Source organism: Mercenaria mercenaria, chromosome 2 (genome assembly GCF_021730395.1).
Source record: "Mercenaria mercenaria strain notata chromosome 2, MADL_Memer_1, whole genome shotgun sequence".
NCBI lineage: Eukaryota > Metazoa > Mollusca > Bivalvia > Venerida > Veneridae > Mercenaria > Mercenaria mercenaria.
Genome location: NC_069362.1, coordinates 34,065,396 through 34,086,878, shown reverse-complemented (window position 1 = coordinate 34,086,878; position 21,483 = coordinate 34,065,396). Strand labels below are relative to the sequence as shown.

Here is a 21,483-nt window from a genome sequence, read left to right as displayed (position 1 = left end):
AACCATAACATTACAACAATATACACTGCTAGGATTGGTAGTGTAACCTGTAGTAGGAAGAAGAAGCTCAGATATAGAAACAAGAGGGCCATGATGGCCCTATATCGCTCACCTGTGTTTAACTGCTTGCTTGAACAAATTTCTTTGCTAAAGCTTCAAAAACAAACAAAAAAGGTCATGGTAAAGATTCTTCAAGATAAGTACTGAAATCTGTTAAAAAATTTACAGGTGGTCCAAATCTCTTTCCTGTAGCTTCAAAAACAAGAAAGTAGGTCAGTAGGTCAGGGTTAATAACATTTAAGATGAGTATTGAAATCTGTATCAAAAGTTCTACAAGTGGTCAAAATTTCTATGCTGTATCTTCAAAGAAAGTAGGTCAGTAGGTCATGATAAAGACTATTCAAGATGAGTATTGAAATCTGTATCAAACATTATACATGTGGTCCAAATCATTTTGCTGTAGCTTCAAATACAAGAAAGTAGGTCAGTAGGTCACAATAAGAACATTAAAGGTGAGTATTGAAATCTTTATCGAAAGTTATTGAAGTGGTCCAAATTTCTATGCTGTTAAGATCGGTGTGCAAAACTGTATATGTCATCCAAATTTCAAGGTCGTAATTTAAAAAACAAAAACGTAGGTCATTAGGTCAAGGTAACAGTCAAGTGGCCCATAATTACTTGCGGTCATCAGGTAATTATAATTAAACAGTCTAGGAAATATGATCAGATAATTTCTGAAGTATATTTTTCTATATAACTCATATACAAGTGACCCCCGGGGCGGGACCTCTTTTCACCCCAGGGGCATAATTTGAACAATCTTGTTAGAGAACCACTAAGCAATGCTACATACCAAATATCAAAGGCTTAAGCCTTAAACTTTCAGACAAGATTTTAAAAAAAATTTCCTATGTAAGTCTATGTAAAACTTGGTACCCCCGGGGCAGGGCCTCTTTTCACCCCAGGGGCATAATTTGAACAATTATGGTAGAGGCCCACTAGGCAATGCAACATACCAAATATCAAAAGCCTTGACCTTACAGTTTCAGGCAAGAAGATTTTTAAAGTTTTTTTAGCTCACCTGTCACGTAGAGACAGGGTGAGCTTTTGTGATCGCCCTTCGTCCATCCACAATTTCTTGTCTGCATGATAGTGGTTTCATTTATGATTTTATTCTAAACAAACTTGCACACAACTTGTATCACCATAAGATCTTGGTTCCTTTCTTGAACTGGCCAGATCCCATTATGGGTTCCAGAGTGATGGCCCCTGAAAGGGCCAGAATTAGCTATTTTGACCTTGTCTGCACAATAGCAGCTTCATTTATGATTTGAAGTTAATCAAACTTGCACAAAACTTGGGTCACCATAAGATCTCGGTTCCTTTCTTAAACAGGCAAGATCCCATAATGGGTTTCAGAGTTATGGCCCCTGAAAGGGCCAAAATTAGCTATTTTGACTTTGTCTGCACAATAGCAGCTTCATTTATGATTTGATTTTAACCAAACTTGCACACAACTTATATCACCACAAGATCTTGGTTCCTTTCTTGAACTGGCCAGATTCCATTATGGGTTCCAGAGTTATGGCCCCTGATAGGGCCAGAATTAGCTATTTTGACCTTGTCTGCACAATAGCAGCTTCATTTATGATTTGAATTTAATCAAACTTGCACAAAACTTGTGTCACCATAAGATCTCGGTTCCTTTCTTGAACCGGCCAGATCCCATAATGGGTTTCAGAGTTATGGCCCCTGAAAGGGCCAAAGTTAGCTATTTTGACCTTGTCTGCACAATAGCAGCTTCATTTATGATTTTATTTTAACCAAACTTGCACACAACTTGTATCACCACAAGATCTTGGTTCCTTTCTTGAACTGGCCAGATTCCTTTATGGGTTGCAGAGTTATGGCCAGAATTAGCTATTTTGACCTTGTCTGCACAATAGCAGCTTCATTTATGATTTGAATTTAATCAAACTTGCACAAAACTTGTGTCACCATAAGATCTTGGTTCCTTTCTTGAACCGGCCATATCCCATAATTTGGGTTCAGAGTTATGGCCCCTGAAAAGGCCAGAATTAGCTATTTTGACCTTGTCTGCACAATAGCAGCTTCATTTATGATTTGATTTTAACCAAACTTGCCCACAACTTGTATCACCATAAGATCTCGATTCCTTTTTATATGCCCGAAGGGACGTATCATGTTATCGCCTCGGTGTCCGTCTGTCTGTCTGTTGGTTAGCAATTTCCCTTCCGCTCTGTAACTTTTGAACCCCTGGAAGGATTTCAAAGAAACCTGACACAAATGTTCAACTCATTGAAACGATGTGCACAGCGCATGTTTCGGATGGCTCACTTCAAGGTCAAGGTCACGCGACTTTTTGTGTGTATACTGCTCTGCATTTGCGTTGCATTGCAGTGCTCTTGTTTTTATTTGGCAGATCCTTCTTCTGTTCACTTACAATAAATTTTTTTAATTACTTCCCTTTTATGTTACTATAAATAGCTTATTTAGTAACTTTTTTATTATTAGCCGTAGGGAAAAGCCGAGACCACTTTTCTGTGGTACAACATACATGGATGGTACCTCCAATTTTTAGGTGTATTTTGACATATCTGTACCTTTAAGAAAATTTCAACTATATTTTCTCCTGATTCTTTTGATTGATCTTGATTATGATTTTTTGACCTTCTTGTCCTTAAGTGCAATGATAACAGGTGAGCGATATAGGGCCATTATGGCCCTCTTGTTTCCCTATATATCTCTATGTTAAACTTGGGACCCCCTGGGTGGGGCCTCTTTTCATCTCAGGAGCATAATTTTAAATAATCTTGGTAAAGGACCACTTAGCAATGCTACATACCAAATATCAAAAGCCTAGGCCTTGCAGTTTCAGACAAAAAGATTTTTAAAGTTTTTCCTATATAAGTCTATGTAAAACTTGGTATCCCCCGGGGCAGGGCCTCTTTTCACCCTAGGGACATAATTTGAACAATCTTAGTAGAGGACCATAAGGCAATGCTACATACCAAATATCAAAGGCCTACGTCTTGTGGTTTCAGACAAGAAGATTTTTGAAGTTTTTTCCTATATAAGTCTATATTAACCATGTGACCCCCGGGGCGGGGCCATATTTGACCCTAGGGGAATAATTTGAATAATCTTGGTAGTCTAGAGAACTACTATATGATGCTAAATACCAAATATCAAAGCCCTTTGCCCTGTGGTTTTGGACAAGAAGATTTTTTAAGTTTTTCCTTTTGGTTGCTTGGAATTAGATTCTTTGAACAATTTTGAAAGGGCACCACCCAAGGACCATTCCTGTGAGATTGGTGTAATTCTGCCCAGTAGTTTTCAAGAAGACTTTTTTAGGAATTGTTGACAGACACACGAAGCACTACGCACGACGGACTATGGACACTGAGCGATCACAAAAGCACAACATGAGTCTTTGGCTCAGTTGAGCTAAAAACTGGACAAATCGAGGGTTATGACACTTGTGAGGTTTTGTGAAATCCAGTCTAATGGTATACAGCAACTAGTGTAAACTCTGTAAAATATGACAACCTGAGGGCCATATTTCTGGTGAAAATCACTAAACCGAAACATGCCTGTGATATACATAACTGGGCTTGGCACTTACAACTGGAGTAAGGTTTGTTGGAAATCTACCCAATGGTGTAAGAAAAGTATCAAAATATAAAACTTGACAAATAAAGGGCCATAATTCCCCTGAAAATCAATGAACCAGAACATGCCAATGACTTGGTACTAATCTTTTCTGTAAGGTTTGGTGGAAATCCACACTATTATAAAGAAAAAGTGGCCAAACCATCATAAAGTTTGATGAACCAATGGCCATAACTTTACTGAAAATCAAGTCAATGATATGCACAACTAAGCTTGGCCATGGTCAATTTTAATTCCTCCCAGTGGTATCATAGCAGTTGCGTGGACAAGGTAAAATAGGACAAATCAGGGGTCATAACTCCACTGAAAATCAGTGCATCCAAACATGGCGACAATATGAACAACTTAGTTGGCAATGATCACTCTTGGGAAGTTTTGTGTAATTCTGCTTGTTGGTGTCACAGGAATTGCACGAACAAACTTTGTAACATACGGACAGAAAAACAGTCTGACGAACAGCACTGAATCAATATGTCTCCCCCACTTCATGTTGGAGACATAATTAAGATTTGTTCTAGTGTAAAAGCAGTAACATACCTGTTTGCTCATCCAGATCTTTCTCCATACAATTTAACAGTGCGCTCCCTATTTCTAATTCTGAATCTTCTGATAACTACAATATATGAAGAATCAATGTGTGATATACATGTATTCTGTACACAACATGGCCAAAATCCAACCTTAACAAAAGCTTGTAAATAGCGTGCAAATTAAATACAGAGCACATTGTTTTGCAAATTCATTTCAGTTGTATGATAGTGGCAGTAATAAATTTGCTATTCATCATAAAAATTTGAACAGTTTTATCTAATAATAATATACATTTACTGAATGGCTTGTAGGTCAATAGCACAAACTATGGACTTGTGATTTATATAAGGAGTCATGTAATAATATACATTGTAAAATATATGGAAACACTTCCCAGTCTCAATGTCACTGTGGCTTTGACCTGCTGATACCTAAAACAATAAGGAACTTTCGCTGACAGCAGGCAATCATCCTAACAAGTTTAATGACTGTACTCTACAGATACAGCACAGAAACGGTTTTCGGTTTCAAGGTCATTGTAACCTTGTCCATTGACTTACTGACCCCAAAAACAACTTGGGTCATATACTGACCACTGGCAATCATTCTATGAAGATTGCACACTGTAGCAACAAGTATACTCTGCTTACTGATCAGAAACTAAATGGTCTACCTACTGACATACAACCAACCAACCAACCAACCAACCAACCGAAAGACAATGAGTATAAAAACATACTCCCTCTTCTTCCGATAGGGACATAATAATCAGAAGTGATCATAGACTAATAAAAGGATGATACGTTCATTTAATGGTTCAATAAAAGATAGCATAGCTAGTCAAAAAGGTTATCAAATACACTGTGATTCAATTGTTTCAAATGTTATGTCTTCTATTTTTAGCTCTAGTGGTCCCTGAGCAAATTTGGGAGAGGACTTAAAATGATGCTACCAACCAAGTCTGACAAAAATCCATCAAGCAGTTCATGACAAGATGTCATTAAAAAGGGTTTCTATTTCAGCTCTAGTTGCCCCTAAAAGCAGCCAAGCACACCTATTTGAACTGAACTGGGAGAGGACCTATAATGATGCTACTGACAAAATTCGTGTCTCATGTGAAGAAGTTGTTTAAAGGACTTCCTATTTTTAGCTCTAGCAGCCCATACAAGGAGTCAAACACCTCAATTTGTATAAAAGTAAGAAACAACAGCTGTCACTAATGGTGACAAATGCCCCCGCAGCACCTTGACCTTTGACCTGGTGACCCCAGTCAGTAGGGCTGGTGTACTCAATAAGTATTATCAGCATGTGAAGTTTGAAGGTCCTGGGTGAAGTGGTTCGCGAGTAAAGTGCCTTCATGCAAAAACTTAACGTTGGCCCCTGTGACCTTGACCTTTGACCTGGTGACCCCAAAGTCAGTAGGATTGGTGTACTCAAAAAGTACTATCAGCATGTAAAGTTTGAAGGTCCTGGGTGAAGTGGTTCGCGAGTAAAGTGCCTTCATGCAAAAACTTAACGTTGGCCCGTGACCTTGACCTTTCACCTGGTGATCCCAAAGTCAGTAGGGTTGGTGTACTCAATAAGTACTATCAGCATGTGAAGTTTGAAGGTCCTGGGTGCAGTGGTTCGCGAGTAAAGTGCCTTCATGCAAAACGTTAACGTTGGCTTGTGACCTTGACCTTTCACCTGGTGACCCCAAAGTCAGTAAGGGTGGTGTACTCAATAAGTACTAGCAGAACGTGAAGTTTGAAGGTCCTGGGTGCAGTGGTTCGCGAGTAAAAGGCCTTCATGCAAAAAGTTAACGTTGGCCCCTGTGACCTTGACCTTTGACCCCAAAGTCAGTAAGGGTTGTGTACTCAATAAGTACTATCAGCACGTGAAGTTTTAAGGTCCTGGGTGCAGTGGTTCGCGAGTAAAGTGCCTTCATGCAAAAAGTTAACGTTGTGATGAACGAACGAACTAACAGACGGACAGTTGAAAACTAATATGCCTCCCTTCGGGGGCATAAAAATCAGGATGTTACAAACCAAGTGTGAGGAAGATCAAACATACGGCCCTTGAGAAGAAAACCATTTAGAGGTTTTTCCATTTTTAGCTCTGGTAGACATTAAAAGTGGCAATGCTGAAACATTTTAACAAACTTTATAGAGTACCATACCAGAATGGTACTGACTAAGTTTGGTGCAATTCTGACTAGTAGCTTCAGAGGAGATGACATCTGCAGAAAAGTATGGACAGACAAAAAGCAGATGGATGGAAAGACGGACAGTGAGTGATCACAATAGCTTACCCAGAGCACTTCATTCTCAGGTGAATTAGAACAAGAGCTGTCGGAGGACAGCAACGCTCGACTTTTCAACTGCCTTGTAAATTGAATGAATACAGAAGTTGAAAAAGGGGCATAATTTTGTAAAAATGGGAAACAGGGTTATGGAACCTGCACAGTGCTTATCAGCTCATAACAGTGAACTAGTGTGTGAAGTTTCAATCTTTTCCCATTAGTGAATACTGAAATACCAGCTTACATACAAAACCTTAACCAAAAACTGCTAAATCAAAAAAGGGGCATAATTTAAAAAAAAAATGCAAAGTAGAGTTATGGGACCTACACAGTGCATGTCAGATCATGACAGTAAACAAGTGTGTGAAGTTTCAATCCATTCCCATTAGTGGATACTAAGATACTAGCTTACATACAAAAACTTAACCAAAAACTGCCAAGTCAGAAAAAGGGGCATAATTTTGAAAAAATGCAAAGTAGAGTTATGGGACCTGCACAGTGCATGTCAGAACATGACAGTAAACAAGTGTGTGAAGTTTCAATCCATTCCCATTAGTGGATACTAAGATACCAGCTTACATACAAAAACTTAACCAAAAACTGCAGTCAGAAAAAGGGGCATAATTTTGAAAAAAATGCAAACTAGAGTTATGGGACCTGCACAGTGCATGTCAGATCATGACAGTTAACAAGTGTGTGAAGTTTCAATCCATTCCCATTGGTGGGTACTGAGATACCAGCTTACATACAAAACCTTAACCAAGAATTTCTAAGTCAAAAAGGGGCATAATTTTGTAAAAAAGCAAAACAGAGTTACGAAACCTGTGCAATGTAGGTCAGTTTATCACAGTGAATAAGTGTGTGAAGTTTCAATCTATTCCCACAAGTGGTTACTGAGATACCAGCTTACATACAAAACCTTAACCAAGAATTTCTAAGTCGAAAAAGGGGCATAATTTTGTAAAAAAGCAAAACAGAGTTATGGAACCTGTGCAATGTAGGTCAGTTTATCACAGTGAATAAGTGTGTGAAGTTTCAATCCATTCCCTCAAGTGGTTATTGAGATACCAGCTTACATACAAAACCTTAACCAAGAATTTCTAAGTTGAAAAAGGGGCATAATTTTGTTAAAAAGCAAAATAGAGTTATGAAACCTGTGCAATGTAGGTCAGTTTATCACAGTGAATAAGTGTGTGAAGTTTCAATCCATTCCCTCAAGTGGTTATTGAGATACCAGCTTACATACAAAACCTTAACCAAGAATTTCTAAGTCGAAAAAGGGGCATAATTTTGTAAAAAAGCAAAACAAAGTTATGGAACCTGTGCAATGTAGGTCAGTTTATCACAGTGGATAAGTGTGTGAAGTTTCAATCCATTCCCTCAAGTGGTTATTGAGATACCAGCTTACATACAAAACCTTAACCAAGAATTTTTAAGTTGAAAAAGGGGCATAATTTTGTAAAAAAGCAAAATAGAGTTATGAAACCTGTGCAATGTAGGTCAGTTTATCACAGTGAATAAGTGTGTGAAGTTTCAATCCATTCCAACAAGTTGTTACTGAGATACCAGCTTACATACAAAACCTTAACCAAATCAGGAAGCCGACGCGGATGTGGATGCGGACGCCGACGCATGGGTGAGTCCAATAGCTCTACTTTTCTTTGAATAGTCGAGCTAAAAAAGCATTGACATAGACACAAACCTTTCTACAACTATGGTTGCAAATTTTTGTTGTTGTAGCTCACCCTGAAGGACTAAATCATTATCTGTCAGTAGACAATGTAGAAATGCAGAGACACAAAACCCTTCTACAACTGAGGTTATAACTAACCGTAATTGCTGAAATGGTCAAATTTTTGCACCCAAATATCACAGAGGTTCAGCTGAGATTATAAGTAAGGGCCATCTTTACCTGACAGCAGATAAGATAAACAAACTGAGATATATACATTTAAAAGAGCACATACTTTATGTGTCAAGCCGCCCTATACATAAACATAAAATTTTTTTACCTTTCTACAACTGAGGTTATAACTGAGGGCTATTGCTGGTTTTGTCATCTCCTCATTATCTGACAGCAAACCAGATACACAAATATTGTTGGTCCTCTGTCGATATTTATCATGTAATAATGAATGTCCTGATACCAGGCTGCAACAATTTGTTAACTGAAATGGAAAATTTGTCACTCAGTTGTAATGCTATAGTGCTGAAAAATGGCTTTATACTTATTAGTAAAACCATTACAGAAAAGTAGATGGTGCTTGGACATTAAAAATGTTGCGATCATGACCTTTGACTTTAGAGTGTGACCTTGATCTTGAACCCAGTGACCTGGCTTGTGCAATCTGCATGTCATCTTGAGAATGTTAACAACTGATGCTACTAAAAATCTTCACAGCAGTTAAGATGATATAGAGTACATATGATGGACAGATGGAAGGATCAACAAACAGATATGTGCCTCCAAAATAGCCACCACATACATTGTATCTGGGGGTATTATAGGTATAATTTGATTTATAAATGTTACTACTTGAATGATACATTTAAGTTATACTGTTCCCTAAAGACATTCCTCGAAAAAAAAAAAAACACCAATACTTCATGCCTTGTATTTGTAACCTGACTAAATAAAAATATATCCCACTTTACTGGTATAACCATCTGTTGAAAAAAATATTATGCACCTCACCTTACTTAAACAGCCTGAAACAAGATGACAATAGACACATCTGATAAATATAGTCGTGAGGGAGACAATCTAAAACTTACCATTCTTATTAAACTAATCTTTATTTGTTCTGTGAAGTTTTCAAAATGATCAAGAATATCTGGAAACTTTGATTTTTGATCATGAGAGATCAGCTGGACAATATCCTCTTTTAAAACCAGTCTACACAGCAACTGAAGTGCATATATCTCACATCCTTTATCATGACCTAGAACCAGTCTACATAGCATCGTCATGTGATCACGACCAAGACTCCAACTGTCGTCTGCTTGTGACAGAAACTCGTAAATTTCTTTAAAATGACCTTGAACAGCAGATGAAAGACCTAACTCAGATGAACACCAATAAGAAGGACTTCCGATTTCCTGCAATAAAATAGAAATCAATCACAGATCTTTTCATGTAATTTCATTTTTATGTCAGCACAAACAGCAAATGGTAGCTAGTTAGTAATTTGTAGCCTTGGCGTCCACACACTTTAAACAGCCCAATGTATTTATACCCTTTGGCAACTACATAATCATAATTTGAGCTGCGCCATGGGAAAACCAACATAGTGGCTTTGCGACCAGCATGGATCCAGACCAGCCTGCGCATCTGCGCAGTCTGGTCAGGATCCATGCTGTTCGCTAACAGTTTATCCAATTCCAACAGGCTTTAAAAGCGAACAGCATGGAGCCTGACCAGACTGCGCGGATGGTCTGGATCCATGCTGGTCGCAAACCCACTATGTTGGTTTTCTCATGGCACGGCAAACAAAAACAACTTCTAAACATTCAGGGGCAATAATTCTAATCATACTACGTTGATTTTCATAACCCTTGCAGCTATGATAGAATATAAACAATCCAACTAAATAAAACATCAAATCAATTTGACTAACCATGATTAAAACATAGCTTCAAATTTAAGACAGGTGGACAATGCCAGTACTATCCCTTATGCTTTTATGCAGAGAATAATGCCCCAAAATAAATATTTTTCTTTGGTTAATCCTCCAAATTTGCTAAATAGTGCACATAGGAAAATGTGTTTGTTGGAAGCAATCTCTTTAATTGTACAGGTTTCAAATTTGCTTAAAATACTTTTTCTGTAGATTTTCAAAACAACAATGCTGAAATTTTGCTATAACTTTTGTAGAAATTGTTGCTTTGTTTTTGTTGGGTGTAACATCTTCCATAAGCCGTCTGAAGTTAACAACCTTAACCATTCAGCCACACATGCCCCAGACATAGTTGCCAAGGAAAACTTAAGACCAGAAAATGAAAAATAAGTAGGATTGGTAACCATTATCTATATGCAGGTAACCTTAAATGGAAAACCTTTCATTTAAGGCCTAATAATTTCTATAGTTTGAATCTGTAATTGTTGACAAGTTTAACACTTGGAAATCTTCATTACTTCACTGAAACTATTACAATGTTAAAACCAGAAAATAAATCCTTAAGTTTGTGGTTTTATATTTAAACAAGAGCTGTCCGTAAGACAGCCAAGCTCGACTATTCGAAATATTGTCCCAGAAGCAGGAAAATATTACCCAAAAAGGTTAAATATCAAAAGAGTTTTAAGTTCAAAAGGGGGAATAATTTGACCAAAATGCATATCAGTTATGGGACTTGCTGCTCTTAACTAGTTTTATAACCTCGAAGGCACATGGGAAGTTTCAATTCAATATCTGCATTAGTTTTGGAGATAGAAACTTGCATGTAAAACTTGAACCAGAATTTTCAAAGTCCAAAAGGGGGCATAATTTGCCCAAAATACATGCCAGAGTTATGGGACTTGATCCAGTGAGGTTGGTAATTGATCTAGAAAAGGAAAAAATAAGTTTCAAATCTATATGCCTTTTAGAAATAGCTGTATGTACCGTATAACTCCGTTTAAACGCCCCCGGGGGCGATGCATTTTACAAAAAATTTGATCCGAACAATGTCAGTAACTTGTATAAACGCCCCCCTGTTCATCCCAATTCATGCACTGACATAACCCAATACGTAATCGTACTGGGAATCTGTGTAAAGTCGCGCGCTCAGGTGACATCATCCGAGTTAAATTCGATCAATACTGTAGCGTTTATAGCGTGGCATATTCAGTACTTTAATACACACAGTAGATTTATTTGTGCCATGCCTGTTGACGTGTTTAAAAGTTGATACAAAGTTAATAAAGTGTGGTTTTTTTTTTGAAATTCATTTGTATTGTTATGGAATTGTTGTTATCTGGATATTATTGTGTTGGATCTAGGACCAATTTTTGGAGTTAAGATTTTTTTATTTTCCCCAAAAAACGTGGGGGGGGGGGTAATTAGAGGGGGGGTGTTAATACGGAGTTATACGGTACTTGCACGCAAAACTTTAACAAGAATTTTCTAAGTCCAAAAGGGGGCATAATTTGCCCAAAATACATGCCAGAGTTATGGGACTTGATCCAGTGAGGTTGGTAATTGATCTAGAAAAAGAAAAAATAAGTTTCAAATCTATATGCCTTTTAGAAATAGCTGTATGTACTTGCACGCAAAACTTTAACCAGAATTTTCTAAGTCCAAAAGGGGGCATAATTTGGCCAAAATGAAGGTCAGAGTTATGGGACTTGCTGCTATCAACTAGTTTTATAATCCCGAAGACACATGTGAAGTTTCAAATCAATATCTGCATTAGTTTTGGAGATAGTAACTTGCATGTAAAACTTCAACCAGAATTTTCTAAGTCCAAAAGGGGGCATAATTTGCCCAAAATACATGCAGAGTTATGGGACTTGATCCAGTGGAGTTGAAATTGATCTAGAAAAGAAAAAATAAGTTTCAAATCTATATGCCCTTTAGAAATAGCTGTATTACTTGCACGCAAAACTTTAAACCAGAATTTTCTAAGTCCAAAGGGGCATAATTTGCCAAAATGAAGGTCAGAGTTATGGACTTGCTGCTATCAACTAGTTAATAATCCAAAGACACATGTGAAGTTTCAAATCAATATCTGCATTAGTTTTGGAGATAGTAACTTGCATGTAAAACTTTAACCAAAATTTTCTAAGTCCAAAAGGGGGCATAATTTGCTCAAAATACATGTCAGAGTTATGGGACTTGACCCAGAGAGGTTGGTAATTGACCTAGAAAAAGAAAAAATAAGTTTCAAAGCTATATGCCTTTAATTGATGGCTGTATGTACTTGCATGCAAAAACTTAACCAAGGTGTGACGCCGACGCAGACGCCGACGCCAGGGTGAGTAGAATAGCTAGACTATTCTTCGAATAGTCGAGCTAAAAACAAGAGCTGTCTCCATAGGATGACACATGGCCCCGATGGCACTTTGAATGAATAGTTATGGCCGATATTAGAGTTTAGGACCTTTGACCTACGGAGCTGGGTCTTGCGCGCGACACGTCGTCTTACTGTGTCACACATTCATGCGTAGTTATTTTAAAATCCATGCATGAATGACAAAGATATGGACCGGACACGCCCATCAATGCACTATCATGAAAAATGACCTTTAACGTCTAAGTGTGACCTTGACCTTTGAGCTACGGACCTGGGTCTTGCGCGCAACATGTCGTCTTACTGTGGTACACATTCATGCCAAGTTATTTGAAAATCCATCCATCGATGACAAAGATATGGACCGGGCACTATCCTTTAATGTCTAAGTGTGACCTTGACCTTTGAGCTACGGACCTGGGTCTTGCGCGTGACACGTCGTCTTACTGTGGTACACATTCATGCCAAGTTATTTGAAAATCCATCCATTGATGACAAAGATATGGACCGGACACGAAAATTGCGGACAGACTGACAGACCGACAGACTGACGGACCGACAGACCGACGGACGGACAGACGGTTCAAAAACTATATGCCTCCCTTCGGGGGCATAAAAATTAAATAAAAGCTCTTGAAAACTATTTAACAATTATATATCTTTATATATCAACATAAGGAAATTAAAAAAAACGTTGTCTGTTGGGTTTACTGCCTTTCTTTCTCAATATTTTAGTTTCATATGCAACAACAATCAGTTTCCTATACTGTGTACTAGTACCCTGTCTACTTCCTCCTGAGTAATTTACAACTCCAATACATGAATAAGACGTGCAGTATGAATGACTTTTTATAAGACACACAGTTTGCAGTCAAACTGTCAAGATCACATACCTCGCCAGGACATGCTTGATTCACAGGAAAACTGTGTGTTGAATTCTTATTCTTTTATATCAAATTCATCGGAACATACAACACTGCTTTTACAATAACTCCTTCAATTAAACTACTGTTATGACCCAAAACCAAAGCTTTAAGAAACTCTTCTGACTTCATGATAATTTTTCTGCTTTTCATTTTAGTTAAATCCATAGTAAATGCAGTTATAAACTTAGAAACGAAGCATTTTTCTCAATCTTAAAAAAAAAAAAAAAAACAATAATGAACTCCCAAAGTGAAGATTACATTTTTTATTTATCAAAGATAAAGGTATGATGTTTACCGTAGCATATACAAATGGTTTACTCTTCTCCTTGTCATGTTGTGCTTCTTTCCTTGTGGTCTGTGAACTGTTAGGATTCTGTGATTGGCTGGGTTGGCTAGATGGAGGTGGAGCTGTGCTGCTTGGCTGACTCGTTGTGGGCGGAGCTTTTGTGTTTGACTGTGAGGATGGTGTATCAGAAAACACAGCATGACCTCCAGTTGGCTGAACTGACATAGCATCAATAAATGGCCTTATCATTTGACCAAATGGACTGCAAAAAGCAAATCATATATAATATACATAATCGTAAATTCAAATTGTCAAATGTACATGCATAAAACATGCCTAAATACTGCTACGAATGTAAGTTCATTTAAACACTACATCTAACATTTAGTGGCCTCATACGCCGAAATTGGCATCCCTGTACGCATAATTGGTCCTGGTATACGAGTGTTTATTGCAGCTTGAGAGTCCCCGGATGCACGTTTCCGCAGTGAGACACAATGAAAATTAATTGATTACGTAAACCTGCAAATACACAAGGTTTGACTCGAGAGCAAAACGTGGGCTGAGTTACTCGCTTGTCACCGATAGCTGCGTATAGCCAATCAGCGTTGCCCGTTTCCAGTACACCGCGAGACAGGCGGCATATGTATGATCATCTCGAATACATGTGATTGTCGGCGTGATTGCATAGGTGACAATTTCTAATTGTTAACGACGGATTACGTGGTTTTTGAAGTAACTTCGATTGTTTTCTCATGTACTAATTACCAGGCAGTTTTCAAGATGTTTTTAGAAAAAGTGACAATTAGGCTTAATTATGAATGTCCTAGTAATTTTAAGATGCTGTTGATGTCGGTCTTAGTAACGTGATTATTTTTCTGCAAAATCGCTGATGTTTATTTTTATTGTTACTGAAGAAGCATTTATTAGTATGTTGATCATAGACATACTGTGCATTCTTAAAATATTTTAGACTGAAAGTATAATTGTTCATATATTTTATGTTTTCAATGTATGTTTATATACGTTCCCATTCTGAAATAAATAGGTAAAGAAAAAAATTATCACAAGGGATTTTGTCCAACTTGGTATTTTCGCAAGGGGGATTTTGTCCACCTTGATAATTTCACAGGTGATTTTGTCATACATTAATTTTTGACTACATTTTACCTATTTTACATTTACCTTTTTATCTCACCTTAACAATATTTGGGTGAAGAATTGTGATTAAAAAATGTCTGTCGGTCTACACTTAATTTGACAGTACAATAGAGGCATGTGTTTTGATGAAAGTTTAAGCCTGTCTGTCAGGTCTAGTCAGTAGTTGGGACTGCAACTTTTTCAGCTTTGGGAGTCCCAGGACTGCAAGTTGAAATTGCTAGTGAGAACCCTGCATACTTGTCTATATAAATGATTGCATATTCTAGATTATATAATTTATTCTTTTTTACAAGAGGACCATGATGGTCCTGAATCGCTCACCTATCCCCACATGACCAAGTGTTGAACTGAGTATGACGTCGTTATTTCTATTATTTGAAATAGTGACCTAGTTTTTGAGCACATGTGACCTAGATATCATCAAGATAAAAAATTCTGACCAATTTTCATGAAGATCCATTGAAACATATGGCCTCTAGAGAGGTCACAAGCTTTTTCTATTATTTGACCTAATGACCTAGTTTTTGAAGGCACGTGACCCACTTTTAAACTTGACCTAGATATCATCAAGGTGAACATTCTGACCAATTTTCATGAAGATCCATTGAGAAATATGGCCTCTAGAGAGGTCAAAAGGTTTTTCTATTTTTAGACCTACTGACCTAGTTTTTGATCCAACATGACCCAGTTTCGAACTTGACCTAGATATCATCAAGGTGAACATTCTGACCAAAATTCATGAAGATCTCATGAAAAATATGGCCTCTAGAGAGGTCACAAGGTTTTTCTATTTTTAGATCTACTGACCTAGTTTTTACCCCCATGTGACCCAGTTTCGAACTTGACCTAGATATCATCAAGGTGAACATTCTGACCAATTTTCATGAAGATCCATTGAGAAATATGGCCTCTAGAGAGGTCAAAAGGTTTTTCTATTTTTAGACCTAATGACCTAGTTTTTGACCCCACGTGACCCAGTTTCGAACTTGACCTAGATATCATCAAGGTGAACATCTGACCAATATTCATGAAGATCTCATGAAAAATATGGCCTCTAGAGAGTCACAAGGTTTTTCTATTTTTAGACCTACTGACCAGTTTTTTGACCCCACGTGACCCAGTTTCGAACTTGACCTAGATATCATCAAGGTGAACATTCTGACCAATTTTCATGAAGATCTTGTGAAATATATGGCCTCTAGAGAGGTCACAAGGTTTTTCTATTTTTAGACCTACTGACCCTAGTTTTTGATGGCACGTGACCCAGTTTCGAACTTGACCTAGATATCATCAAGGTGAACATTCTGACCAACTTTCATAAAGATCCCATGAAAAATGTGACCTCTAGAGTGGTCACAAGCAAAAGTTTACGGACGGACGCACGCACGCACGGACGACGGACGCCGCGCGATCACAAAAGCTCACCTTGTCACTTTGTGACAGGTGAGCTAAAAACACTCTCTCCCATACAAACAAGAGCTCCACAAAACAGGGTAATATCGTTAGAAGTTCCACATCAGAGAAGGGTATGTTTGGGGAGGGGAATGAAAATTTATGTGGCAGTGGGTAGGGGATTGTGGTATATACTGTATAGCGGGTTATTTCTGCGGGGGTAATATTTCTGCGTTTCTGTGGTCTCTCGGTAGAAGCGCAAAAATATTTCCAGCAGAATATTCATCCAGCAAAAATTTAAAACGCAAAAAATCTTTTTTTCACCAATGTTGTTTCACCTATCTTACCTGAGGTAATAATTGGAAATTACCGTTGTCATCTAACAATTACCGATAATGGTATAATTAGGTGTGATGGTCAATCGAAGTCCTAACTGTTAATCCCTCAGAAAACATTTTTGTTTTGTAACTGAAATAAACTGAGTGAATTTCACTTGAGTTGTTCTTATGATGATCTTCCAAACTATACTTTATTAACCTTCATACATGTGTAACCGTTATGTCGATGTATCGTAGTTTGCAGTTGCAGTTTGTACAATTGTTGTTGGACTTGTATTTTTCAATTGGCATGTTATTATATCCTACAATGTCTTCATTAAAAGCAAAGTTACTTTACAGCAGTTACCAGTAATTTAGTATATTGCTTTTTTTTATACGTCATCATTCTCACGATGCCCGATCATGCGAGGAATTACCTCCTTGGTATCGAAAACGCAGAAATTTCTCTTCCTTTTACGTGAAAACGCAGAAATTAAACACGCAGAAATTTCTTACACAATTTTTGGGACCAAAACGCAGAATACTTTTACCACAGAAATAACCCACCATATGGTAGTACAAATGTATGCCGCAGTAATGAAAAACTAAGAAACAAGAAATTGAAAGTGCTTTTTTTTTGTTAAAGTCAATACCTTGAAAAGTGCTGAAGTTCATTGTGCTCTGGACAGAAAATACAAAGGACAGATTTGAACTGAATCTGTGACCTACATACCTGGTTCACACACATTGCACATCATCACATTGCCACCTATCTATATGCCAAGATTTAAGTCAATAACTTGAATGGTTATTAAGTTCTGCTCCAGACACAAAATAAATATGAAGGACAAATTTGACCTTTGAGCTCCATTTGTGACCTTGACCGCTGACCTACCGACCTGGTTTATGTGCTCAGCATATTTTCTCATGGTCATCTACCAATATGCCAAGTTTAAAGTCAATACCTTGGGTGGTTATTAAGTCTTGCTCCAGACATGAAATATGAGGGTCAAAATTGACCTTTGAGCCCCATTTGTGGCATTGACCATTGACCTACAGACTGGTTCATGTCCTCTGCATATGTTCTCAAAGTCATCTACGAATTTGACAAGTTTAAAGTCAATACCTTGAATAGTTATTAAGTTTTGCCCCGGACATGAAATATGACAGACAGACACATGCGACATCACATAATACATCTGTTAATTTCAAAACGGGCATATAAAAAGGAGTGGTGATGGGGATGGGGGCATAACATGGCACAAACATTTTCAAATACTTACGTGCTCATGACCTCTGCAGGAAGTCCAGTGATCACTGCTGGTATATCATTGCCAGTGAGAAACTGAGCTACCTCAGAACTGAAGGTGTTGCAATTATGATCTAGTAAGTGGTAACACTCTCCTCTGAAAAGTAAAACCAGGGTTATCTTCTCTTGGAACACAAACTATGAACACATTTTCTCCTTTGTCATCATATCATTCACAATGTGTGGATACTGAAACAATCTCCTTTCCAACAGATGGTACTTGCATATCCATGTAAAAATGTTTAATGGTATTTTCAGCTCTATAAAAGATACACTTAATTTTAGAAGATGAATGCCTTCAATGTTTCATACAGTCTTTCCTGAAGGTTTTCTGTGAGCTCCAGGAATGTTCCATATGTATCTTATCTATTAGCTTTCTGGGAACTTCATGAAAGTTAAGTATGTGTCTTATGTATCAGCATTCTGGAAACTCCATGCATGATTCATGTGTCTGCCATACTGGAATTCTGGGATTTGTTTCATGTGTCTGCCATACTGGTATTCTGGGATCACCATGCATGTTTCATGTGTCTGCCATGCTGGCATTCTGGGATCACCATGAGTGATTCATGTCTCTGCCATACTGGCATTCTGGGATCACCGTGCATATTTCATGTGTCTGCCATACTGGCATTCTGGGATCACCATGCATGTTTCATGCGTCTGCCATACTGGCATTCTGGGATCACCATGCATGATTCATGCGTCTGCCATACTGGCATTCTGGGATCACCATGCATGTGTCTGCCATACTGGCATTCTGGGATCACCATGTATGTTTCATGTGTCTGCCATACTGGCATTCTGGGATCACCATCATGTATCTGCCATACTGGCATTCTGGGATCACCGTGCATGACTCATGTGTCTGCCATGCTGGCATTCTGGGATCACCGTGTATGTTTCATGTGTCTGCCATGCTGGCATTCTGGGATCACCGTGCATGATTCATGTGTCTGCCATACTGGCATTCAGGGATCACCGTGCATGATTCATGCGTCTGCCATACTGGCATTCTGGGATCACCATGCTGGCATTCTGGGATCAACGTGCATGATTCATGTGTCTGCCATACTGGCATTCTGGGATCACCGTGCATGATTCATGTTTCTGCCATACTGGCATTCAGGGATCACCGTGCATGATTCATGTGTCTGCAATACTGGCATTCTGGGATCACCATGCATGATTCATGCGTCTGCCATACTGGCATTCTGGGATCACCGTGCATGTTTCATGCGTCTGCCATACTGGCATTCTGGGATCACCATGCATGATTCATGCGTCTGCCATACTTGCATTCTGAGTTCACCGTGCATGATTCATGTGTCTGCCATATGGGCATTCAGGGATCACCGTGCATGATTCATGTGTCTGCCATACTGGCATTCAGGGTCACCATCATGTGTCTGCCATACTGGCATTCTGGGATCACCATATATGTTTCATGTGTCTGCCATACTGGCATTCTGAGATCACCATCATGTGTCTGCCATACTGGCATTCAGGGATCACCATGCATTATTCATGCGTCTGCCATACTGGCATTCAGGTATCACTGTGCATGATTCATGTGTCTGCCATACGGGCATTCATGGATCACCGTGCATGTTTCATGTGTCTGCCATACTGGCACTCTGGGATCACCGTGCATGATTCATGTGTCTGCAATACTGGAATCACCATGCATGATTCATGTGTCTGCCATACTGGGATCACCATGCATGATTCATGTGTCTGCAATACTGGCATTCTGAGATCACCATCAAGTGTCTGCAATACTGGCATTCTGGGATCACCATGCATGATTCATGTGTCTGGCATGCTGGGATCACTGTGCATGATTCATTTGTCTGCCATACTGGCATTCTGGGATCACCATGCATAATTCATGTGTCTGCCATACTGGCATGCTGGGATCACCGTGCATGATTCATGTTTGCCATACTGGCATTCTGGGATCACTGTGCATGATTCATGTGTCTGCCATACTGGCATTCAGGGATCACCGTGCATAATTCATATGTCTGCCATACTGGCATGCTGGGATCACCGTGCATGATTCATGTTTGCCATACTGGCATTCTGGGATCACTGTGCATGATTCATGTGTCTGCCATACTGGCATTCTGGGATCACCGTGCATGATTCAAGTGTCTGCCATACTGGCATTCTGGGATCACCGTGCATAATTCATGTGTCTGCCATACTGGCATGCTGGGATCACCGTGCATGATTCATGTTTGCCATACTGGCATTCTGGGATCACCGTGCATGATTCATGTTTGCCATACTGGCATTCTGGGATCACTGTGCATGATTCATGTGTCTGCCATACTGGCATTCAGGGATCACCGTGCATAATTCATGTGTCTGCCATACTGGCATGCTGGGATCACCGTGCATGATTCATGTTTGCCATACTGGCATTCTGGGATCACCGTGCATGATTCATGTTTGCCATACTGGCATTCTGGGATCACTGTGCATGATTCATGTGTCTGCCATACTGGCATTCAGGGATCACCGTGCATAATTCATGTGTCTGCCATACTGGCATGCTGGGATCACCGTGCATGATTCATGTTGCCATACTGGCATTCTGGGATCACTGTGCATGATTCATGTGTCTGCCATACTGGCATTCAGGGATCACCATGCATGATTCATGTGTCTGCCATACTGGCATGCTGGGATCACTGTGCATGATTCATGTTTGCCATACTGGCATTCTGTGATCACTGTGCATGATTCATGTGTCTGCCATACTGGCATTCTGGGATCACCGTGCATGATTCAAGTGTCTGCCATACTGGCATTCTGGGATCACCATGCATGATTCATGTGTCTGCCATACTGGGATCACCGTGCATGATTCATCTGTCTGCCATACTGGCATTCTGGGATCAACGTGCATGATTCATGTGTCTGCCATACTGGCATTCTGGGATCACTGTGCATGATTCATGTGTCTGCCATACTGGCATTCTGGGATCACCATGCATGATTCAAGTGTCTGCCATACTGGCATTCTGGGATCACCATGCATGATTCAAGTGTCTGCCATACTGGCATTCTGGGATCACCATGCATGATTCAAGTGTCTGCCATACTGGGATCACCATGCATGATTCATGTGTCTGCAATACTGGGATCACCATGCATGATTCATGTGTCTGCCATACTGGCATTCCGGGATCACCGTGCATAATTCATGTGTCTGCCATACTGGCATTCTGGGATCACCATGCATTATTCAAGTGTCTGCCATACTGGGATCACCATGCATGATTCATGTGTCTGCAATACTGGCATTCTGAGATCACCATCATGTGTCTGCCATACTGGCATTCTGGGATCACCATGCATGATTCATGTGTCTGCCATACTGGGATCACCATGCATGTTTCATGTGTCTGCAATACTGGCATTCTAGAGTCGTTATGCATGTTTATAAGTGTCTTCCATATTTCTTTTCTTTGAATTTTTCAAATGTGTGTTACATGTTAGTTTTCTGGGAAATCCATTATTTTTTTATTTTGTCTTGAGTCTAAGCTGGCAGGGGGTCTGCTTAGTTACGGTATTGAATTTCCATGAAC

The 21,483-nt window shown here is 39.1% G+C and overlaps 1 protein-coding gene across 1 annotated transcript in view; it reads right to left on the bottom strand.

The window, feature by feature from the left end:
* The window catches only part of LOC123563678 (uncharacterized), a 39,459-nt gene that overhangs the window by 2,081 nt on the left and 15,895 nt on the right, over positions 1-21,483 (bottom strand). The window contains exons 4-8 of the mRNA XM_053534640.1: positions 17,859-17,981; positions 13,715-13,967; positions 9,281-9,604; positions 8,518-8,673; positions 4,231-4,306 (exon numbers count right to left, since the gene is read on the bottom strand). Coding sequence (XP_053390615.1) covers positions 4,231-4,306; positions 8,518-8,673; positions 9,281-9,604; positions 13,715-13,967; positions 17,859-17,981 — 932 coding nt within the window. The remainder of the gene's footprint in view (positions 1-4,230; positions 4,307-8,517; positions 8,674-9,280; positions 9,605-13,714; positions 13,968-17,858; positions 17,982-21,483) is intronic.